General features: G+C 40.4%; 1 protein-coding gene across 3 annotated transcripts in view; it reads left to right on the top strand.

Annotated features, from left to right (window-relative positions):
* The window catches only part of kcnc3b (potassium voltage-gated channel, Shaw-related subfamily, member 3b), a 53,642-nt gene that overhangs the window by 14,253 nt on the left and 13,478 nt on the right, over positions 1-25,911 (top strand). The window contains exons 3-5 of one of the 3 annotated variants that reach the window (XM_035915433.2): positions 14,746-15,727; positions 17,468-17,662; positions 19,532-19,552. In XM_035915433.2, the coding sequence (XP_035771326.1) occupies positions 14,746-15,727; positions 17,468-17,662; positions 19,532-19,552 (1,198 nt within the window). Of the gene's footprint in view, positions 1-14,745; positions 15,728-17,467; positions 17,663-18,611; positions 18,741-19,531; positions 19,553-25,911 lie in introns of all 3 variants that reach the window. The other 2 variants (XM_006808040.3, XM_006808041.3) reach the window with 2 other exon arrangements.

The following is a 25,911-nucleotide window of genomic DNA, read 5'->3' as shown; positions in this document are numbered from 1 at the left end:
GATTTAATCTCAAGTGGGCCAGTAAAACTGCTAATGATAACTTATATGAAACACCTCCACATTTTCCCCTTTCTTCAACTAGTTCATTCTTAAAAAGCTCACATTTATTGAACTGTGCATTAACAAAAGCAGATGATAAAAGAGCCCCAGATGCCTTAAAAAACATAACTCTGGTTTATGCTACAGTCACACTACCAAGACCAAGATTATCGTAGCTGTGTGCAAGCAACTTGCAGTCTTGTTCCTTTCTGATGCTTGCTTTGAAGATGGGGACCAGGTCTGCACCCGCTCACAGCCAGCTGCCATTTTCAGAGTGAAATTTTCAAAGTCAAAGCTGTGGGGTCAAGTTCCCAGTTACATGCAGTCTGTGATAAAACAGCATTTAACTTTGATATCTGTTACTGTCTACACAAACAGAAATTCACATTAAACAGAAGCTGATATTAACTGCTTACATTCAGAGTCCAGTCCACCAGGCGACCTGTGTGATCACCTTGATTTTGAAAGTGGTTACTTAGAGGTTGAGCATGCAACACCCTAACCATGTGGGCGAACAGTTGGTCACTGCAACTATGGGTAATCTGTTCCTGAATGCAATTTTTTTTAAAAAGTTAAATAAATAAAATAATTTCTGCTTGCAAGGAGGTTTCCATTCTATTTTTACTCCAGAATTAGTGATCCATTATAAGAACAAAACAGTTTGGGACATCTGCCTCTTGTGACATTAGCTATTTTTGCAACTTGTAACACAGGAAATGCAACACAATACATTCCTGCATTTTTCCTGCATTCCTGTGTCCCAATACGTTCCCTAACTTTCTAGAGTTTTCAATGTATATAAAGATGTGCATTTGGCAGGCAGGTTCTGGCCCACAGACCATATGTTTGACACCCATGCTCTAGGCTAGGACAAAATAAGCATGTAATTAAGACACATTTTGGGGAATTTTATTGTCCTTATGCTTATTTTTACCAGTCATAAGAGTGAAATTTAAACAGAAACAAACCAACTTTATTGAGTATTATGAATTTTCCTTCAGTTTAATCAAAACTTTATATAAGAGAATGAGTAGAAACTTTTTATCAGCAAGCCCAAATCCAGCATTATTGAACTTATTCTAGAAATCATGACTTCTAACTCTTCTTCTAAAAACCCCAAGCCTTTAAAAAGCAAAAAAAGCATTTGTTGCCCTTGTTATAACAGATATAGCCTGGACCTAACAAACAAACCTCCAGGGAGGAAGAGGTTAAGTGAGTAGGTCAAGATTTTGGAAAATATGCTTAGCCCCTGTCTTGCTGAGTGTTAGATGAGACATCTGATACCCCCCTCATGCCTGTACAGTTAATGCCGTGCTGCAGCCAGCAGCTGGTTAGCTTAGCTGTGCATCGAGGCTGAAAACAGATGGAAACAGTTAGGCCGGGTCTGAGTAATAAATACTAGCAAATTCTGAATGTCACTTAATAACACATTCTGTGTAACCTGCACAAAAATCGAAGTGTAACAACACTGATTTTAAATCTTTCAGCTGTTATGTTAGCTATGTCTTAGCCAGGACCAGTGACTATCTGAAGGCTCTGCTGGTTGCCTGGCAACTGCTCCGAGCCAGGAACTAGACTGACACATAACCCTCTGAAAACTGTGAATTGCTTCTTATACACTTGGCCTTGTACAGCTTACACAAATGGGACAATATTGGTGACTTTTGCATGTTTTGGCATGCTCATTTCGTTACGTTTGGGACTGAAAGAGGTTAGCTGTCTCTAAGTTCAGGTTATGGCTGATGCTGCAGGCTGTAGCAACATATTTATCCAACACACATGAAAGCGGTATCAATCTCTCCGCTCTTGGCAGAGAAAACAAATAAGGGTATTTGCCAAAATGTCAAACTACAGACACAGCATCATATTTCAGGCAGAAGCATTAAGCACTTCTAATACATTCCCGCTCTTTATGCCCGTCTCAGCCATCTCCCTCCTTCACCTCGACCTTGGTCCATTTAGCCATCCTGGTTAAGTGCTGAATCAGCACTCTTCAGGACTGCACACACAATTAGTTCAACATAGTGGCAATTTTGCTCTCGCGCTCTCTGGGATTGGAAACATTCAAAACAGTGGCGTGGAGGAGAGCTCGCACGGTGCCAGAGCCGATTACAGTGGTAGGAGTCTGAATTCCCTAAATGGGGCAAGTCTTGTCAAATCGTGCAAGGGAGCGATGTGCTCTGTACTGTAATGATCACACAAACTGCCACATTCACATGTATGAGTAAACAAAGGAGTACACCGTGTGCACATACTGGCAGGAGAAAAAAAATGTTTTAATTGCATGCTGAATCAAAAGTCCTTTCACAGCGTAAAGGCAGTCAATAATTCATAAACGATATCCAGCAGTATCTGGAGAAAGTCAGTGTGGTAGAGGAACACGCTATCCATTTCTATTATGGCACGCATGTTTCATTTGACTCCCTCAAACACCTGGCCGGACATACATCATTCTGAGCACGCTCACATGTACACATTGGCCTGTACACTGTAAGGGTAGCTGCCCATAAACCGGTCAGCTGAGTGTGCGCACTTAGAGCACACTGATAAATCACTTCATGCCTCCGCACGTCATCCTGCGGATCACTCTCACTCACGTGTGGATAAAGCGTTAAACAAACTGAATGTTAGTTTGCTATTAAATTAAACCAAAAAAAAAAGGCTTCCCATAATCACACAAGGGTGGAATTAATCAATATTTTTATTAAGAATTAGATTAAGCCAATACAATGTAACTCCCTGAAATAGCTTATCTTGGCTGACTATTCAAACTGAATGATAGAAATCAGAGAAATACAGCAAATTATTACATTTGAGAAGATATTAGCCTTCAAATATTAATTTTAACAACTGTATTTTATCATGATATACTTTACTACCCTCATGAAACATATACCATAACTCTGGATGCAAAGGAGAACCTGCCACATCTTCTAAAGTCTCGAGGGGCAAATTATATTTTGTGTCCTCTCTCCTGAGAGTAGAGCCTGCAGAATTTGCCTAGAGTGGAGGTCGGCAGCCATTGGGATACAACCCAAAGAGATTCACGATTCAGGTTAGGATAACTTACAAAATATTCCCAACCAGTTCAGTTTTGGAATTTAATGTAATTATGATTATTTAATTGTAATTATTGTAGAATTACCTAAAGGAACAGTTTATTATCAAATACCTTTTGTGCTGATATTCAGCGTGTGGTTATTAAGGCGTATGCTTTTACAGTAACAGGTTTGTGTCTTGGCTTGGTTCACCACACTTACATGGCACTTAGACACTCACACTGGATCCCTGCTCATTCCCTTGGAAAATGACATTAGACGGCGTCACTGGGACAATTCCTGTGTGACCATCTGCTTACTTGCGATCCAAGTGTCCAAGTGGCAGCAGAGGCAAGGTGGAGTGTGTGTATATGGCCATTTTAAATATAAAGAGGATCTATATAAGCGTGTAAAAGCCTGATTTTGGAGTAGAGTTGGATGGAAATGTGTGCAAACATTTGTTTAGATCAGGAAATTTTCTAAGAAGTTTCCTAGCTTCTTTTGTTGTTGTTGTGCTCTATGAGCAGTTTGCATTTGCTCAGATTCCATGATGCGTCTTCTTTTTTTATAAGAGGTGGAATATGGACAAAGTAATGAGGCAGACAAGGGAGAGGACAGGAAGCAAGGACAAAGGAGGTTTCGAAAAATAGACCCGCTTTAGAGGCTCAGACAGTACAAGCAGGATAGGAGAGCACGGATGGAGACTGCAGGGTGAGGAACCAAGAAAAAAAGATCGACTGAGAGAGATTGGAGCTGCGTCGCTAGGAAAAACGGAAATATACGGCAAAAGAGTCCGAACCAAATACGGAGCAGACGAGAAGAAACATACATGCACTCAGTTTATCTCCATGCTGCGCCTTTCTATTTCCTTTTCTTTTTTTCCCAGCTTAACAGGATTGCAGTGGGAATGAAATGGAGGAGACCTGAATGCTGCAGAGCATGTACGACACTGTGACGTGTCGACTAGAGAGCTGGGGAGTGTGTGTATGTGTGTGCAACAGCTTACCGATTTGACTGTATCATGTCAAGGAGTTGACTCATTCAGGGAATCTCTTGAAACAGAAGTGCGCGTTGTGATTGAATTTTTACCTGAATCAATTCCAAGAGCACTGACCCTTGAAAGTCAGCGTTTCCGGCTCTCAGAAAATAAAACATACGCAAGGATTAACCAGAGCAGAAGCTAATTATATCTCACATCCTGGGTCCAGCCGTCAACGTTCTACTCTTTCATGTCCTCGTGGATTCACACGGTTTGATAAGCCTGAAAAAGCATCCGAGCGTGGGATGTGGCCACGTGTTTCACGCGTTTGATAATTCAACATATGTAGCTGTCCTGCTGCACGTGCCACATTTACCAGGCCCATCATTTTCATGCCTCACCTCTCCTGCCCTTCAAATTCCGCAGTGTCCCGTGTTGGGCGGTGGGTGACCCCTTAGTAGGGGCTTTAACTGCATGTTCTTCGCTCTGTGCCACTTTTCCCCACCCGTGTTGTTTATCCTGAGAAAAAAAGCTCGACAATTAATGGAACTTGACTTTCATTTACAGTTTCGGCTTCCATCAATTGTCAACAAAGATAAATGTGATGGAACTGTTCCTGAACAGCATCCGGTTATGCAACACTGGCCTGATTTCGTCTTGTGCTATAAATTTAAACAGCGCCCTCTCTGTTAAATCCGTCCTGTTAGCTTTTTTTAATCATCAGTGTTGATTTCAGGTAGTTTATTTATATATTTTTTAAATAAAATGTAAAATTAGGTTTGTGCTGGACTGTTTCCTGACTGGGACGAGTCTAAGCTGTCTGGCTGCTGGTGGTCACTTCTTACAGTGCTGTGTCGTCTTGAGCAAAAGTTCACCAGGTTTCCTGAAGATTTTTAGTGTTTCTCTTGAGAAATTGGCTGCTTTTTCACTCATTGTCAGTTCAGTGCTTCTACCTGACCATTTTCAGAGGAATATTTTTCTGACCTATGAATCCCTCAAGTGTAATATAGTCTCTAAATTCAAGAGATGAACCAGTGTGAGGTAGACATAAGAGACAACTCAGCAAATAAGACATTTAGATCTTTAGGCTCTTTGTTACCAGCAGCCTGTTGCAGAACTCCAGAATTTGTTCCTATTTCTTTACTTAAATCTATGAAAAATAGCAAAGAGAACACTTGTTAGATGCTATTAGATGAAAACTTGGCATATATCTTGGCATTATGTGAAGTGTGTAATTAAACAAAAAAATGAGGAAACTGGACAAGTTGGGGGAGAAAGAAAAATTGAAGGCCTATCTACAGCAGGCAGATGAGCAGTATAGGAAAGTCATGTCCCTAAACAATAGAAAAAAAATCCACCAAAGACCAGACGCAGGACCTTGGATGGATTCTGCTTTTCACTGAAGACCTGCCAGCAATGGTCTCACTGGAAGGGTGGTTGTCCAGAAGCCATTCTTAAGGAAGGGAAAAGAGGAGAAAAGCGGCATTACACAAGAACTGGACCTAAAAATCAGTGACAACAGGTCTTACTCAATAGAGGTGATTGCTTGTCTCATGTGTGCGCTGTGTGTCTGTGTGCACGTTTAAGGTTATGTGTATAAAAGTGTGTGTATGTTAGTTTGTCTGCCTCGGACTGAGGGTGAGAGAAAGTCATCCCGACGCTTGCTCGTTAGAATTGAACAAGCTTCATCGTTGCCTTATATAAAGTATGTCCATCTATGTTTGCACATATTTTCACATTTGCTTTTGCAAAGCATAAAGAAAAGAGGGGCAGCTTAAGACTTGGCAGAGACATGGCAGTTGCTTTGATTATAATTACTAAAGTGTAGCTGTTAAACTGCAATGTTGGAACGCCACTGTGGCGTTAGCTGTATGTCAGTGGACTGGATTCAAAATGATGTAATCGTGGTTCACATGGACATATTTCATAAGCTGCATAAAGTAAACTGACATAAGTCGTTCGTAGTTCAACAAAAAGAAAACATACAGTTCTGAAAAAAGAGGAAGGCGTGTTTTCTCTTCTCTGATTCATCTCTTGTCACATTCTCCCACTTCACGTGTCGGTAAAGGGAGCGCGCTCTCTTTCCTGACATTTTAGTTTTGGTGTTTCACTCTTTTTTTCTTCTCTTTTTTCTTTTTGATGATCTTGGACTAAAAGAAACAAAACCATCAATTTCAGTATTGCTCTGCAGCAATGATGATGATGATGATGGCACAAGTGAAGGCTATTCCCGTTACCCACCCAAGGTTACACTCGCCCTGCACGCTAAGTGGTTACTTTGGAAGTCTCTGAGTGATGGCCGCGGTCGTTCACCTAAGATAATAGATTAATCACCCGATCCCAGCCTGAGCCGATGCTCAGGTTGCCCTTCAGGAGAGGGTTCTGTATTTCACATCGTTCAAATGTTCATTTTTCATGCCTCATTCATGTGCAGATTTCAGATCATCCTTCAGTGTCTCCTTATCAGTGCTGACTCCGCAGCGGCGGTCCCCCCCTCTATTTGCTTTGCCCTGCTGGGAAAGACTCCACGTTCCACCGCTGCCTGATTGTCATACTAAGACTAATCAAACAAAAGCCTCGTTAACGAGAAGCGAAATCCTTTACCTGCCTTTATGTATCACTGTCAAGGTCACGCGTCCTTAACTTGATGAACTAAAGCCTTTGATTGGACAATCAGCGTCTGGACCAAATGATCACAATTTGGCTCTTGCTCCTGTATACATTCAGCCCTCTATGCCAGCTGTAGGAGCAGTATTTGGCTTGGTCTTGTCCTTGGTGCCTGAAAGCAGAGGCTAACGCAGTGGTTGTCATGGTGACACAGAGCCAGGCAGGGCTGTGGTAATACTGTAATGATAAAGCTCTTCTGGATGGTGCCGCAGTAAACACAGCGCCACTAGGGTCCCGTTAAGGAAGAGCGCAGCGCACCGCCATGCATGCAAAAATGCCTGTAGGGCTAATATCAGCTCCGACAATCTCTCCTCGGTTATATCGCTTACATTCGTGCTCTCCCACCACCTCCTCCTTCCTCGCTCCCTGTCTCTTTATTGCAATCTCACTCTCCACTGCCCCTCATTGTCTTCTCTCCTCTTTCCTTTCCTTCTCCTCCACCTCCATTCCTTCGCTCTCCCTTCTTCATTCATCCATCGGAAACACAATCAGCGCTCGCTGTGATCAACTTCCTTTTGCAGTTTCTCTCTCTCTCTCTCAAAAGGCTCTTTTTTTTCATTTGCTCCTCTCTCCATCTTTGACTCCCGCTCTTTTAAATTTATGTTGATGATCTTTCAAAATCTAATTTCGGTGTCTAGAGAGTGAGGAGGAAGGTGGTGGGATGGTGTGGTGGGCTCGATTGGACCTTGAAGGTCATTGTTAGTTTTAATGTAGGGAATTGACCACATTGCACCTGTGCCTGTAAGTGCTACGCACCGAGAGCATCGTCCAGAGTGCACACCTTCACGTTGCTGTGACGACAACAGCGACAAAAAAAAAGGGATGGCGGGAGAGAACAAAGCGCCCAAGGAGATAAATAAGTGTGAAGTGACAGATTGCTACTCCTCCTTTTATCATCTTCTTCCACTTCTCTCTCTCTCTGTCTCCCTGCTCATCCCTCTCCATCACTTCAATGCAGTGCTCATGCAGCTACCACTTGCTATCTGTGATCAGCAAGTGTGCGCACACACCTCCTGTGCCCATAGGCTGTTTGTCTCTTTCACATTGTGAGTCATGTCCACACACGCACACGTTTGGTGCCAGGAACTTACACCAACAGATGTATATGCATCGAATGCACGCACAGGCTCTGCAGCTGTGTGCTGCAGGCTGATTTGATGAATAGATTTAAGCAGATTTTATTAATTTTCAAGCAGTTTGAGTGCTTCTCTGTCCCCCTCAGAGCCAGAAAACTCCTGCTTGCCATGTTGATTGAGTAGTATTGATTTGATGTTCGCATCTACTGCGCAATCTACTGTACTCTGCTGCTGTAAATACGGCTCGATTTACTCACTGAAAACATGAATGGACCTTTGTTTTATCAGGAGCAATAATTGATTGTGGCTTTTAACTCATCTCAGTCAAATTAATTGCAGTACTTTTGGTTCAAGCTGCCTGGGTAATGAAACCCAAACCCAAATGTGTCTTTGCATTTTGTTTTTGCTGAATATGTTTATCTGTCATTGTTAGGTCAAGCTTTCTCAGTACAGAGTGCTTTCCTCTGTGTATAAGATTTCCTACTAGGAAAAACATCCAACTCCAAAAGTTGAATTTAATATGAAGCAAGAAATTTGCTAATAAAGAAAGGAAGATGGAAGAGTCAGTAAATATTGTTGTTTGTTAAGTCAAAGAGTGAAAAACAGTCATTTTACCCAAGAACTGTGACTCGTGACTCATATGATGCTTAATTGAGTCATCATTATTTTTGTAATGAAATCATCTCTATAGCACAAAACAGCCAGAACGGCACGAAGACTCACTCGGACATTTAGAGCATGCACATTCTTGTGGTCCATCTTAATGGCAGTTTCATTTGATACATTTATAAATTTATATTTGACTATTTGACTATTTGACTATATATTTGATATTTATATATCATTATATAGCAGAAGTCAATGTGGTTAACACAGATGATAAAAACATACATTTTCAGGGCTTAGAGCTGGCACTGACTATAATTTATTATAATCCTGTTTATTCTCCAGGTGGACGATGGCGGTTCCTCAGCCAGTAGGTCATCACTTACAATTTTGCAATCAGAGAGGGGTCACAGACTTCTTACCCATAATGGGTGTAATACCTTAAAATATTAGTGTACTGGTACGCCTGAGATTACAACCACATTACAACTACAAGCAACTCTAGCTGGGTGCAGAATATATATGTACACATATAATGCACAATGAACGGTGTAATGTGCAATTAACTTAAACAAAGTTAAACAATACCCTTTCTCAACATACTCTGTTTTTTCTGTAAGTCAGCCAATGCCTCTCATTAAGAGCAGTCAGACTATGTGCCAGCTCAGCAGGTGTTAAAGGTTTTGGCACGGTGAATCAAAAATATACAGCGTCTCTATTTTATTACATCAAGTATCGTTTTAAAACTGTTCCAGATTAAATTATAACACCCAAAATATCAGTTTAAATTCCCCCTTGTATTAATTTAGTCATTTATAAGTTAAAAATAACAGCTGAAGAGTTGATGTGCCAGCTTTACAGGTACAGTTGTCTATACTGTGCAAAGTTTTTAGGCAGGTGTGAAAAATGCTGTAAACAAAAGAATGATTTCAGAATTATAAATGATTGTTTATTGGCCCTAAATGTATTCTGCAGCAGGACAATGACCCCAAACACAGAGCGAAAGTCATTATGAACTATCTTCAGCGTAAAGAAGAACAAGAAGTACTGGAAGTGATGGTAGGGCCCCCACAGAGCCCTGATCTCAATATCATCAAATGTGTCTGGGATTATATGAAGAGACAGAAGGATGTGAGGAAGCCTACATCCACAGAAGATCTTTGGTTAGTAGTTTGGAACAACCTACCGGCCAAGTTCCTTCAAAAACTGTGTGCAAGTGTTGCTAGAAGAATTAATGCTGTTTTGAAGGCAAAGGTGGTCACACCAAATATTGATTGATTTAGATTTCTCTTTTGTTCATTCACTGCATTTTGTTGATTGATGAAAATAGATGATTAACGCTTTCGTTTTTGTTTTCCCTTTATGTTGAGTTAACTGGAGGTATTTTGTTTTTTTAGGTTAAAAGAAAATGTTATTTAGTGTAAACAGAAGTGATTCTTGCAGCTGGAATCAAATCAGCTTTTAGATGTGTGTGTTTGAATAATCTAAACACATCTGCTCTGTTTAAGACAAAATTCTGCAACAAATCAAGCTCGTGAACAGTGCGCTCAGCTACATTTGGTTTAGCAGAAATATTATTTTCACTGTATTAAATTTGTGAGCTGAGCTCACTGTCAGATCGGCTCAAACAAAGTTGTTTAACTTTCATATTTTGGTGCTAATATGTGAGTAGATAAAAATTGGCCTTTTTTAAAATGATGTATAAAAGCTTAAGGTGTGTGCATCTACTGTGTCTGAGCCCACATAATTATATTATATATAGGTATCTGAGGTACGTGAATGAAAAAAACAACAACATGAAGATTAAATTCAAAAGTGAAAAGAGATTGAAACACCCACTGGACACTTTATTAGGTACACTTTGCTTTGTATATGGTTGGAGCCTCTTTTTCCTCCATAACTGCCTTAATTCTTCATGGCATAGATTCAACAAGGTGCTGAAAACATTCCTCACAGATTTTGATACGTATTGATACGACACCATCACAAAGTAGCTGCAGTTTTGTTGACTGCATTTCCATAATGAGGATCTAGATGCTCTACTGAGTGAGATCTGGTGACTATCTTGTTCAAGAAACCAGTTTGCATCATGCCACAATTTCTTGCTGGAAGCAGCAATCAGAACATTGTACACCATCAGATGGTACAGATGGTCAGCAACAATAATCAGGCAGGCTATGGCATTTAAACAATGTTCAGCTGGTGCTAAGCATCTCAAAGTGTGCTAAGAAAATATCTACCACAACACCACACCAGCCTACTGGCCTGAACCGTTGATACCAGGCAAGATGGATCCAGCTTTCATGCTGTTTACACCACATTCTGACTCTACCACGCGAACGATGTCACAGACCTCAAAACTCATCTGACCAGAGGAAATGTTTCTTCTGCTTACCAGTTTTGGTAAGACCCTTCAAATTATATTCTCAGTTTCCTGTTCTTAGCTCATTCTTCTGCACACCTTGATTGTAACAAGTGGTTGTTTAAGTTACTGTTGTCTTCCTATCATTCTCCTCTGACCTCTGGCATCAACAAGGCATTTTTGAGAGATGCTGCTCACTAGATGTTTTCTCTTTTTCAGACCATTCTCTTTAAACCCTCGAGATGGTTGTGCAAGTAAATCTCAGTAGATCAACAGTTTCTGAAATGCTCAGACAGCCTCTCTGGCACCAACAACCTTACCATGTTCAAAGTCACTTAAATCTCCTTTCTTTCCCATTCTGATGCTTGATTTGAACTTCAGGAGGTTAAAAAATGCATTGATTTGCTGCCATTTGATTGGCTCATTAGATATTTACATTAACAAATAGCTGAACATGTGTACCTAATGAAGTGGCTGGTAGTGTAGATTCTACCACTTTTGTGCTAGAACGATTAGATGGACGTATTTGACATTCAGACATTCACCTAATCCAGCTTTGTGTGAGATTCAGTAATATAAACTAGCTTTATGCATAAGTTCCTAGCAGCTTTGAAATCACTTGTATGGAATAACATGTTGGAAAAAGACACAGACCTCCATCTGTCCCTCCGTTTGACAGAAGTTGCTAAGGCCTGTCATTTATTATTAGCCTTCAGTCGCTTGTTAGGTTTGCTTCTTTTTCTTTGGCTCCTCGCTCTTCCCCTCACCGTCATTTCCGTCATACTTTTTGTCCTCTTGCTTGTCATTGCAAAAGTCGTCTTTTCATCACACAGTCACATCACGTTAACATCATCAGAACAATGAGCAAATCTTGCCTCGGTCACATCTCTGAGTTTTGTTAACCGTTTTGGCATTCGTCCATCCCTCTCACCTCGCTCGTATTACTCTATGTCCTTGCTTCTGGAGTGCTTCGGCTTTTTCCTTCGTGCTTCTCCACGCATGGATCCGCATCGTCTGGTCTCCCTCCCACTTGTCCACCCCCTCCTGTGTCTCCACCTGTGTAACCTACATAAACGATACAGTGTTATTACGGGTTTGCCACAAGTTTCTTTTTGCAGTCTCTTGTGTATGTGTTAGCTCATACATGCGCAAAGGACAACATGAAAAAGCTCACTTTGAAGACAAGATCTCACACTTTTTTTCCAGTCTCTGCATCCTCATGCTTTCTACAGTTCCCCATGCTTATCATCTACTCAGTTATTAACTATTATTATAATCCTTGCATCAGTAATGTCTGACGTCGTAAAGAATAAAAAGAACAGTAGAAACAAAAACAAACAAAAAATGAGCACAACACTTCAGGGTGAAACTCTCTTCGTTGTTGTGATTTGTACTTGTGAAGACTTTCTGGTGCTCGGCCAATAAGGGAACATCCTGTGCTGGTCCCACTGGTACTATCCCGCTTCACTGGGACGGGAGGGTGGGGGTTGATACCGGGGGTGGGGGAGTGTAGAGGGTGTTTGAGAACCTCAGTGTGTGTGTATGTGTGTGCTTTCATGATACAGAGGAGGAGAGTACTGCAGCAATCTGAGAAAGTAGGTCAGACACCAACTAGTGAGAAACATAGCAGAGGAAAAAAAGAGGTAGAGAGTAGAGATGGAAAAGAGAGGGGAAGAAAGAACGAGCATAGATGGTAGAGGAGAAGGAGAGCGGGAGGGAAAACAGACCAGAAAGGACGGCAGATGCTGCAAGAATGACAGACCAAAGCAAAAGAGAAAAACAGGAGCAAATCTAATGATATACATTACCAAACTATTTGGGCTGCAAAGAGGTAGCCTGTAAAAAAAATGCAACTACACTTTCTTGATTCATTGAGCCAACATTAAACAACATAAAACAACATTATAACCAACGAATGGTTGAAACAATCAAAAAAGAATTACAGGATGGACACCAAGTTACTGATTTTCCTGGAAGGTCACGTCTTTGGCTAAATGCTCGTTGGCTAATGTCCTCAATAAATACAACCGCTCACAGTATTAAGCCTTCTGCCCAGTCTGTTTCTGTCATGAAGGCACTTAGAGAAAATATGTGTAGGCTCTCATCCAATTTCCAACCCAAAGAAAAGGGATGGTGGGGGGTAAGGAGACCTTTCAAGAAACATAAGTGGCACTGGTTGCTCTTTTTGCCCAGTTATAAAGCCTCTTCTTATAAACATTTTGCTCTTGATATTACATAAGTGCATAATGCCAAAAATACAGGCTGGCACTCACAATATGCTGAGGGCACTCATGGTTCTTATATATATGGACTCCACTCAAGTATGAATTACCTTTCTCTTTTGCTCCTCGGGCCATGGTTGTGTTTTATTATTTATTTGGTAATGCACAAAGTATACTGCATCTATAAATACACTGCAGGGCTTAGGAATGGACCACAACGGGGAAAGACTGTGCAGCAGCCACTCGCACACTGGTGTCATCACACTACTGTCATCGATTCGCTGACAACTGAACAAGTTACAGTGAAGGGAAAAGATTGGCTTCATATAGTAAACTGCAGATCACGCAGATGAGCTAGAAACAGACTGGAAAACAGAGATGTGTGAAGCGGGACAGTGTGATGGTTTAAATTGGCTTGTTTTTCTTTCTGTCAAGGAAAGCTGCAGAGATTTCTGAAGTGAACAGGCAAACCCATGGGATGCAAAATATTGTAGTATATAGAAAGGACCCAGGTTGTGGAACGATAAGATATGTCTCTCACGTCACTGTGAGGAAATTTTGGCCACTCTTCCTTTTATTTATTTACAGCCCTTTTAAGGTTTCATCACATCATTTCAGTCAGTTTGAGCTCCAGACTTTGGGACGTTGCAACAGATTTGTTGCTGTGTTTGGGGTCATTGTTACATTGTAAAGCCAAGTTTTAGCTGATGGACGAAATGGCCTCGCATTTGACATTTAATAGTTTGGCATATAGATTGGCTCACTGGCTGCAAGCTGCCCAGGTCCTGTGGCTGCAAAACACTTGGCATGAAGTGTTTTTGGTGATGTGTTTGGTTTTCTGCAAATGCGGTGTTGTCTATTTAACCAAACTTTCTTTGGTCTTGTCTGTCTGTAGTTTATTTAGATGCAACTTTGCAAATCGAAATCATGTTGCCAAGTTCTTTTTAGACAGTATTTCTCTTATCAACCCTTTCAAATAAGCCATACCTATTAGTCTTTTTTCATTGCACCTTCATGAATTTTAAACTTTAACATGCACAGTTGGATTTTGGGGGGAATTTGCTGGGATGTCCACAACTAGGAAGATGGTGACATTGTGTTAACACACACTTGAATGCTCTAGACCGGGAAACTGCCAAAACCTCTGGTTTTATAGAGGTGCTCACACTTGCTAATGATCAGTTATTTGGGTCAATTTGATTATCAGCACTGGCTGCTAATTACTAAGTAAGGTGTTCTTAGTTTCTTTGCATAGAGCTGAATAAAGTCCTGTGAAAACTTCCTTCTCCACATGACTGTAATATGGCAGACATATTTTCAGTTATTTATTTTATCCCTTCTGATTATAAGTTCTATTTGTGGACGACATGCTTCTGAAATATTTTTTATAGCTTTCTGCACACTTTTTGTTTTCAGGTTAAGATGTGGTAATTAGTTGGAATATGTAGGATACACATTGACATATTAAGACATTTTTAAATATTGAATTGAGTATTAACTGATAGTATACTATTTAAGGGTATAAGTGTTATACATTCACTGGTTGTTAAATTTAATTTAATTTAAATTGAATGAATAATTAATGCATTTACTTTTGCAGTTGGCTTGAGGTTTTATACTGTTAAAATGCTGACATTTTCTCTGATGTCCTTTGCCTTGCTGGATTTTCATAATTTGACTTTTTTCTTTTGCTCTTTCTCTGATTTCTCTTCCTACATTAACTCTTTCTATTTACCCTTTTCTTCATTCTTTTCAGTATGTGGCTTTTATCTCCCTATTCTTCATCCTCATCTCCATATCCACGTTCTGCATGGAGACGCACGAGGCCTTCAACACCATCCTCAACAAGACAGAGAACGTCACAGTGGGCAACATGACTCGTGAGGAGATAGTTTACGAGGTGGTGACTGACAGCTGGTTGACATATGTGGAAGGTGTGTGTGTCATTTGGTTCACCATTGAGGTCCTGCTTCGAGTCACCTTCTGCCCAGACAAGTTGGAATTCTTCAAAAGCACCCTCAACATCATCGATTTTGTTGCCATCCTGCCCTTCTATCTGGAGGTTGGTCTGAGTGGGCTGTCCTCCAAAGCTGCCAAGGATGTCCTGGGGTTCCTGCGTGTTGTCCGATTTGTTCGTATCCTCCGAATCTTCAAGCTGACTCGCCACTTCGTAGGTCTCCGTGTTCTTGGCCACACCCTGCGTGCCAGTACCAATGAATTCCTCCTGCTCATCATCTTCTTAGCTCTTGGTGTCCTCATCTTTGCCACTATGATCTACTATGCTGAACGAATTGGTGCAGACCCAGATGACCCAACAGCCAGTGCCCATACCAACTTCAAGAACATCCCCATTGGATTTTGGTGGGCCGTTGTGACCATGACCACACTGGGTTATGGAGATATGTACCCGGAGACATGGTCAGGGATGCTGGTGGGTGCGCTGTGTGCCTTGGCTGGTGTGCTAACCATTGCTATGCCTGTACCTGTCATTGTCAACAACTTCGGCATGTACTACTCTCTGGCTATGGCCAAACAAAAGCTTCCCAAAAAGAAGAACAAACATATCCCCCGAGCGCCACAACCAGGGTCCCCCAACTACTGCAAGCCAGATGCCTTGGCGATGGCTACTGCATCACCACAAAGAATCTTGGGAAATGTCTTAGGAGGAGTGATGGGGTCTGGAGGAATAGGAGGTGACTGTCCTCTTGCCCAAGAAGAAATTATAGAGATCAACAGAGGTGAGTGTTTGTTGTTGTTTTTTAATGCTGCTTATGTTTATCATGAGAAAATATGCAATCTTTTTTACTGTTGAAAAGATAGGAATGAATAAATGTGTATGTTCAAGATAAAATTCAAGTTTCACTATGTCGTTTACCACTTTAAGCAATCTAAAACGAACTTGCATGATTGTAATCAATATGACAGTTTGCTCATGGTAGTTTGAGGCGTACAAAAAGATTTTAGACTTTTAATTGAGAATTAAGAGTACCAAAGAGAAAGAAGTGGAAGTACCATCAAGAAGAGATGCATAGCTGATTCTTGAGCCACCCTGGAGAAATTGCTGGCCCATCACAACTCATATGTAATTTATGATCAACTGGTAGGTTCACAGTTGCCTTAAGGCCTCCATCTGTCAGGGGGGAAAAAACAAACATTACAGAAGGAAAATGACCTCAATTATCTTTTAAAACAGCTTAATGCATCTCAATTTTGAGCTGACTTCCCGAATTGAGGAAAGTCAGCCCACATATTATCTCTCTGGCATTAGCAGTGAAATCAGGAGGCGAGGTAATGTGGCTCTTGGTGCGCTTTTTACATGCTGCAGCATCAGGCGTCAGTCATATGCCACAATAATGCACCTTAAATGCATTACTCCAATGGCCTGATCATTAGTGAGTCAGAAAACATTTCTTCAGTGCTTTTACTACATCTTGTCTGCTTGGCTTTTGTCCAGGTATTTGTGGGCGGTGTCTTTTCTTTCTCCTTTTTTTTTTCTTTTTTTCTTTGTTTTTATTAGCAAGTTGTATCAGTCAAACTTTTGATAGCAGACTCCAGACTTGGAAAGTACAATCAAGTAAAAATTTCATGGGGCGGTCCTCTGATTTCATGGTTTATGAATAGTCATACCTACTCAAAATATATATTCCTTATTTACTGTTTTTTTTTTAAAAAATAAGACAAATTTTTATATGCAAAGCTTGTCTACTAACATATTTTTGCATGACTCATAGTTCCATATCATTCATATTAATCTTGGTGAGGCCCTCAGCTCATTCACTGCGTAGAACAAGAAAATTTCTTCTGGTTGGCTTCCCCTTACAAACAGAAGGGTTGACCAGAACATGCTTTATTTTCCTACACTAGAGTAGTACACATTAATTGAATTTTATTAATGCCAATTATATTGTAACGTAAAGACCCTATAATGCTAGAAATGACCCCAACAATCAGATGACCCCTTATGAGCAAACACTTGGTGACAGTGAGAAGGAAAAACCTTTTTTTAACAAAAAGAAACCTCTGGCAGAACCACGTTTAGGGAAGGAAAGCCATCTGCCAACATTAAAGCCTCTCTTTCGATTGGACTCTACTCGATTTTTAGGGTTTTCCATTAGGTAGTATTACCTGGTACCAAGTACTTTGTTAGCCAGAGTTCGAAGCGAGCTTCATCAAGCTTAAAATGTGACGTCGACAGCCTGCATGCCACTGATTGGCCAGGTAGTGACGGCTCAGGCTGGGTCATGAGAGCGACTCCTTCACAAAAATCAAACAGAGCATTTTTGAACAAGAGAAATGGTTACAAACAAACCAACACTGGTTTGTTTGTAACCAGAGTCAAGTCGAGTCAAGTACAGCCGAGTAGGCGGAAAAGAGGCATTAGATATGAAATTGTTTTTTGAGTACACAAACAAGATGTTTATTTTTGTAACACAATGATTCTTCTTTGCGTGTTTTTCACTTTCCTTTGCCTCAACTAGATTCTAAGCAGAATGGTGACGCAGCCTCAGCCGCCTTGGCTAATGAGGACTGCCCCACCATCGACCAGGTGCTGAGCCCGGATGAGAGGAGTCCTATTGGGCGAGGCCCCACTCGGGAACGCTACCAGCAGGACAGAGCCTGCTTCCTTCTTAATACCAGGGAATTCCGTGCCACAGATGGGAATGTGCGGAAAGGTATGTTTCACACCAGGAGACGGATATGCAAAACATGCACATCTTATGTAAACAGATCCACACAGCAAGATGTTTGGCACAGTATGATGTAAACATACATTATATATTATATAAGTGCAGAGGCAGCCAATGCAGATAAACTACATATAGGTCACTATACGTTTTGAATGTCACATTCAAACATGCAGGAAAGATGCGCTGGATGGGACAGCACAGTTAGGAGACTTCAGTCACAGCTAGCAACAAAACATCCACACATCTACAGTCGTGCATTTGCCACACATGCATACGCACCAAGTTCTTCTGCTCTGCTCTGTTTGTTTCCATCTCTTCACGTTCATGTTGTCTGTGTTTCCATCACCGCTTGGTATCACATTTTATTTCTTCTGTCAGACAAGAATCTCTGTCCCTCTACCTCTCTCCTTTTCCTTTCTCTTCACAATGCCTCAGCCATTCATGTCTTCCATCTTTCCACGGTGTCGGTGAACTTTGTTCTGTGTCCCATAATGTCACATTCATTCATGCTCAAAAACGATCTCTTTCTCTGTCTTCTGGACTCAGACAGTTGACCATGCATTAATTTACTTCTCGTCACTTCTGTTTCTCCCTGTCTGTTTCTCTCTTTCTCTCTCTCCTGCCTTGTGTTGTCCTTTTTATTTACTTTTCCCTCAACCCCTTGACCCTCCCAAACTTGCCCCACATCTACCCTCCCGTCCCCGCTCTTTCCCTTTTGAAACCCACGCCCTCATTTCACCCCTTCTTTTCCTTTGTGCTCCACCATAACGCCTTCCCTTTTCGTTGCCCCATGTCCATTATCTTCATGCTCATGAAAACCCAACACCTCATTTACTACTGCAATCCAACTACCACCACTGCCACCAACCTGCACTGAAACACTCCCCCACACTCCCTCCAAACTTTCGACACCCCCCTGTTGACAACAAACTAGAGGCAGCAGCCCTGGCACCCAGCCCAGACTCCCCTCTGACTGAGGATTGGTATAAGATGGAGGGGTCTCTGTTACAGCAGGACCTCAATGCAAACTCCACATCTTCCTGGATCAAACCCTAGACCAGAGGTAACACTAAAAAAAAAAAAACAAAAGAAATTTTTTAATAGAGGAGCTTGTATCCTGGAAACATCCAGAATTTTTTAATCTGGCTGTCCTAGAGGTAGGATGTTTTTTAATTGCACATACAGCAGTGTAGTGCCCACTTTAACACAGATGCAGCTGCACATGCTACGCATGACCTCAAAAGATATGCATATACACCAAATGTTTTCACAGTGTTGTGTCTAATTGTTCAATGGAGTTTGTCCTTTGTGTCACCTGTAAGAAGACTGATCTGTGCCTGAACGCGTGGAATGATGCAAACATTTGAGCTCAGGTTAGGTAGCACTTCAGTGTGAATGTTAAGGTTTGGGTTGCAAAGGGTATTTCGGGGCTCACCTTGTGATTTCTGAGGTATTTCATACAATGAGTCCTAACCTCAGCCCAATGTTGTACTTATTATTATAACTTTGTGAATGACAATCTCAATGAACACTGTACAAGATGTAATAAAAAAGAAGAGAAAAGAAAAAATCTGGAGAGAAAATGTGAAAATTTTGCTGTGATATACACTCAGTAATTACTTGTTTGTCTGTGTGAGAGCTTAAAACCTGCATACAGTCATGAGAGTGCAAGAGCGCATCCATGCGGGTATGCACATGTGCAAATAACACCCAGAAGCTCAAATGAAAAATAACCCCGTTGTTGTGTCCTGTGTCAATAACTAATAAAGCAAGACACTGAAGAAGAACCAATGGGAACAGCGGGTCATGTTGTTGTCTGATGTGCCTCTGTGTTGTTGTTGTCTCTCTCTTCAGGTTGTGTCATATCACGCGTGTGTATGTGCGCTTTTTTCATTCTTACATGTTATACACTGTGTCTCTGTCCTCTCAATGCCGTCTGAGTGTTGTGTTTGTGTTTGTCGTGTGTGGCTTAATTTGTTTTTTTCCCTTCCTATTGTGTTTTACTCCCTACCCCACGGACCTCCACCTTGGCAAACAGAAGTGCACACTGCAATTTAAAAAAACAATGTTTGACTATAAACAACACCTTTCTATTTACACCTGTATATATAATATGTACATGTACTCGCACACTGGTTGTATGCACTAACAGTGGCATTTGTCCCTGCTACGCCGTGATGTGGCCACAAGGATTTGCAAAATTACATGTACATATGCACCATTTCTAATCAGCTGGTCTGCACTGATACTTTAACACATTGTGATTGCAGTGCTGGATATCACCTTTCCAAGGCCCAAGGTAACTGGGGTCACTGGAGCCATCTGTGTCAGGGGATATCACTTTGTGAAACATGGCATGCTTAACACTAGCAAACATTTTAAAGAATGCATTAATCAAAAAACAAACAAACAAAAAAATTGACCTACAATTCAGTTATAATACCAGAGTGCTAATTTACAAAATAAGCGTGTAATGGATCTGAAATACTATCCCCTGACCGTATAACTGTGCTTTCAGTGCCTAGTGTAGTCCAAAGATTAGGACCTTTTGTATGAGTACTGTGGAAAAATCAGAAGGAACATAAGCTGCACTTGGTGACTGAAACACTTACCAGCCAGACAGAAAGACAAATGCTATGACAGAGTTGACCGAAAAAGCGGCTTCATGCTGTCTAAGGTAAGCGAGCCTCGAGCTGTCCGAGCCTTTCAGTTAGAGGTTGCTGACATCGCTGCAGTTTTTAATGGTTTTCTATATGTAATATAAAATCTAGGTGCTACAAAGATCCCTCTTTAAAACAAATCAGGAGTCCATTGAGCAAAACAAGTGCTTGGGTTATTAGGATGCTGCTTAGAGCTTGTAATTTGTAGGTAAGCGATGTATAAAAGTCTTTATTGTTTTAGTGTGTATTTTAATGTTGAGCCTTGTGCACTGGGGGAAGAGACTGTACTAAGTGCTTACAGTAAATACCAAATCAATTTGATCTGTTTCTTACTTTCTCTGACACCTGATTCTCTAGTATCTGATAACAAGATTCCATGTCTATAAGCCCCGTGTTAGACAAATGACCTGGCCAAGGTGATGTCTACCTCTTTCCTATTGGGGGGAAAAAGATAGCTATATAGGAGCATTCAAACTTATATGACTAATTTGTTAAATTTGTGAATGAGAAGTTTTGAATATCAATTAAATGAACAAAAAGCACTGGGTTTATAACAGTTATGATAGTCCCTGCTCTCCACTTGTTTTTAAAGAGGGATTTCCTCCATGCTGACTAAAATCATTCTTGTGTGCTTTATTTGTGATTTATTTTGTAGATATATGCATAAGGTGTTTTTGCCAACTTATTTTCTTAGCTTCTCAGATTCTTTTGTTGGATTGTTGGCCATTTGACTTCCTACGCACCCAGTGCCGTATGCATGGCTCACTAAGGTCAAACGGTCAATCACCCCCCTCTGATTGCTCACTCCAAATCACTCCTCCAGACCTTCTTCAAGGAGTTTATATTGGCTTCTGTCTCTCTCTTCCTCTGTCTCTCTTCTTCTCCACACTCTTTCCTCTATATATGTATATGAGGTGGTTTTTTTGTTCTGTTCTGTGTTTCTAACATGCTGTGTGCATCTTCTTTTAAGTATTACTGTGATGTGTTATCCAGCAGTTTTGTAAAAAAAAAAAAAAAGTATTTATTTGAATGCTTTATTGTTTCGAGGTGTATGTGTGTGGATTGAGTTGATTTATGTTAATTTTAATTATATTTTGCTGTATTCTGTATTTTGTTTTGTTTTTCTCTTGATATTGTGTTTTGTACAAGTTCCTTTTGTTGTTTTGTGTTTTGTGACTTCCCTTGTGTTCTTCCTGTGATCCCCTTTGAGTTTCACCATCACCTGCGATCTGTCTTTTCTGAATCGGAGTGACAAACAAAACTGCCAACAAAACAGCGGAACGAATTAACAGAAAAGTGGTGCAAATCTCGCTGGTTAAAGGCATTCTCAAGAGCATATTTGGCCAAAACGTTCACTACTTATTAGCAAATCTGTACTATGTCCAGTAAATCTGTAGAGCATTACATTCATTTCAGCTAACATGAGCACATTGCTAGTAAATGTATAAAACTCCACTCACTATAAGTCAGTCAGTCATTGTTAGAGCAGATAGCTGCTATCTAACAATGGGGCCTTTCACTACAGTTGATGCAACAACACTGTGAGCACAACACAACCTTGTTTGTGGCTGCTTCCTACAAGAAGGGCTCAATATATGCATGAAGTGTTTTGGACCAAAAATACAGTGAAACACGTAACGTAGTCCAGTGTGCTCATTCTTAGATGAATTGGTTATTTGTTAAGCTAAATGCAAAGTGTCACGCATTATAATTTAAAAGTCCTTTTGTAGCTGGAAAGAGTTTTAAATGAACTTCTTTGTAATGTCACATTTCCCACTGTAATCAAAATAGAATGTGACTCAGTAGTCACTCACAACAGGATGTGATTACCGAGGGTACAAAGTGATTTAAATGTGGCTGAGAGGACATTTTTGTTTTGGCCATTTGAAGTTCATACCAAGTAAATACAAAATGGGCTGCTGACAAAGCATAATGCAAGGCAATTAATGATTCCACATAAATTCATTAGTGGTATAAGATTTCTTAAACTTCATGTAATCAACTACAATGTATCAGTGATATCAGAGTATTTGCTGTTGTGTAAACTGTGCGGTTTTGGCCAAATAGTTGTCCAAATTACCTGAACATCAGACGTTACCGTTCACAAGGTGTTGGGTAATTGGTGTTAGATTTTTTAATACTTATTAGCAAATCCATACTATGTGCAGTAAATCTGCGGCATTTTCATGGAAGGATAAGTATAGAATTTATTTAGAGACTTTAAACAGATACGATGCTGAGGTTTACAGGGAAAAAGATGCTCTTCGTTGACATTTCATCTGCTTCTTTTTTACCCCATTGTTTTATATTGTTAATTTTGACACAGATTAAAGTTAACTTTTGCCAGAAATATTTTTCCAGCCACCACAGACCTGTCTGTTGTTTCTGTCTGTGCTCGCGGTCATTACCAGAGCGACGCGCTAACTCTAAAAGTAACTCCTAAAAGCCTTTTCCTATAACCCGTGTGAAAGTTTTTTATGTGGTAACACTTGTCAGTCCTCTCATGTGTTCTCTTTACGGTTGACACAGTATGTAAAACTCGCTCTACATTGCCATGCATGGTCTGATATTTGTAACAGTACCACTGTGTGTGTCTTACTGTGTTCCCCCCATCACGCTCTGCAAATATTCTCTCTGAGCCAGATTTTTACACGTGTATGCACAGCGTATATTCGCATATATGTACAAGAAGCAGGGACATAAAATATTAATTGGGTTCGACATGAACTGCATAGGTCTGACCTACATACTACAAACTAGAGGATGTAGGATACAGCTGGATGTTATATCCTCTTTAGAAGATATAGTAGGAGCTGTATGTAGTGTATGCACATATTGTGGCTTCAGTAATGGTCATGACCAAATCAGTACATTTCATTATTGGTAACAGGAGATCATACGATCTTTATACCATGTAAGAATGAACCAGTGTGTATGTAGCCATTCTTAGCAAAGAATCAAACAGTCAATGAAGCTATAAACAGTGATTGAAAACAGGTTATTGCCTTCATACATGCATACAGTACTGTACAGTGTGTTTTTTTAAGGCTATTTTTTGAGTCAGTCTTAATTTCACATGATTATGTGCTTGGAAAACAGTCTGGCAACAATATTTGCAGTGCTGTCTCTGTTCCTCTGTGTCTTCCCTCGACATAGCCTTCTCCTTGTGTGATTAACACTCATTCTCCATCCCATCCCCAGGCCGCCACTGCAGTGCAAGTGTAACTAAAGTCTGACTCTAGGTAGGTACATACTCCCTCTATAGTGTAAATTAAGTGTGACTTTGGGCAGGAATTATGTCATCACTGAATACAGTGACAGCCAGACTCACCGTTTCCCTTGATAGAGAATCCCAGAGCACAAAACCACAGATGATTGTTGTTGTAAATGCAGCAGATAGCCCAGAGAGGAGGAGAGCAGACTGTGAGAGACTGCAGTGGCCGAGACATAATTAACTTATTTTATTTTCATTTCACAATATTTCTTCTTCCTGGATTTTTTTTTAAACAAAGTCTGTGTGTGACAAAAGCAAACTAATGTCAGCTGAACTACCATCACAACCATGTTACCACCTGATCTCATCGCTCTCTATCACTTTCACCTTTCATATAATCAACAAATGGGAACTGCTTTTCTGTCTCTCAATTTCCATTTTTACTGATATGCCATTCGGCAAGTGTTACGAATCACATTAAAAAGCTTGATTGAAGAAATCAGTTTATTAAATGTCAGTGAGATCATATTAAAGCCAGAAATTAAGAAGACCACATTACCAACTTTATTTCAATATACACTCATGGGCCACTTTATTAGGTACATCTTGCTAATACCGGGTGTGACCCCTTGCTGGTCGATTTTGATGATGACGATGATGATTTTGTGATAGGATAACACAGTTGCTGGATATTTCTCTTGCGCATCCATGGTGAAAATCTCCTTTTCTACAAAATTCCGAAGGTGCTCATTGTGATGCTGAAGAAACCACTTTGAGATTATTTGAGATTTGTGACATCCTGCGTTATCCTGCTGGAAGCAGCCATCAGAATATTGGTACACTTCTGACCATGTTCATAAAGGGATGGACAACTAAATATCCACAGCACCATTACACAACCAGCAGCTTGAACCATTCATGGGTTCATGCAGTTTACATCAAATTGTGACCCTATCATCCGAATGGAATCGAGACTCAGGTCTGATAATGTTTTTCCAGTACCCTGTTGTCCAGTTTTAGTGAGCCTGTGGCAATCATATCCTCAGTTTCTAGTTCTTAGCTGACGGGAATGGCACCCGTTTTATTCTTCTGCCACTGTAGTACATCTGCTTTCAGAGATGCTCTTCTGCATACCTCAGTTGTAGCAAGTGTTTATTGTCATCTTGAAGCAGTCTGATCATTGTCCTCATGCATCAACGAGGCATTTTCACCCAGAGACATGCAGCTCAATAGATATTTTTGCTCTTTTGGACTGTTCTCCATAAACTCTAGAGGTATTTGTGCGGGAAAATCCCAGTATAGCACTTTCTGAAATCAGACCAGCTTGGTGCTAAGTCACTGGCACCAACAACCATATCCTAAAAGCCTAAATAAACTGATTTGCTGACATGTGGTTGGCTAGTTAGATGCTTGCCATATTTAACAGTTGAAAAGGTGTACTTAATAAAGTGAGTGAGTGTATATAAAACATAGCTATTACGTGAGCAGAGTGGAACACTTAGCATGGTGCATGGTGATCTTTAACAATATATAGAAAATACTGGAAGGAATTTGTGACTAAAATCAAAGAATCGACTTTTGTTAAAAGTTCTTATAAAGGATTATTTTTTGTGAACCCCCATAAATCATACGTCATATCTTCAGATAGGCAGAGCATTAATCCAAATTAGAAGTTGTGTAATATTCAGCCTTTACTATTTTTGTAAATCTTCACGATCATGACTATTCTGTTTCCCTTTTTAAAGAAAAGAAAACACATTTTCTTACGTGTGAATCTGAACAGTAAACTTAAAATCATGTTGGATTTCAAGCATACATTATGCCATAAAAAGATCTTTGCTTGTTAGCTATAGGAAAGGCACCTTCAGATTATTTCAATTTGACTATTTTAACTGTTAAACAATATTAAGAATAAATAAGCAGAGATGCTTGAGTTTTGATCTTCAACTCTCACTCTGAAAGTACACTATCAAGCGTTGTTCAGTTCCAACAACATACCAGGTTTGTTTATTTTTTCTCCTCCCGTGTTGTACTCAGTCAGCAGTCTTTCTATACATGGCTGCCACTTGATGTAAACTGACAGTTTGTCTTGATGCATTTGCGTGGTATGAGAAAAACGTTCCTCTAACTTAACTTGAGAATGAAGCAGCACTAGATTTGCCAGGCAGCTTTTCAAAAGTGTTTGTCGTATGTTACGCCAAAGATGACCAGCACAGTGACATATTAATGATGCAAATATGCATCATTAATATGTCACTGAGCTACCATCTGACGAAAGTGTTTGAGTAAAAAAAAAAAAAATACTTTGATTTAAGGTTGGTTATCTAGAGTGGTAGAATCGGCCACTTTGACCCTGAATG

Source organism: Neolamprologus brichardi, chromosome 8 (genome assembly GCF_056152115.1).
Source record: "Neolamprologus brichardi isolate AB-2024 chromosome 8, ASM5615211v1, whole genome shotgun sequence".
Lineage (NCBI taxonomy): Eukaryota > Metazoa > Chordata > Actinopteri > Cichliformes > Cichlidae > Neolamprologus > Neolamprologus brichardi.
The sequence above is the reverse complement of the archived record's forward strand: the minus strand, read 5'-3'. Positions and strand labels throughout refer to the sequence as shown.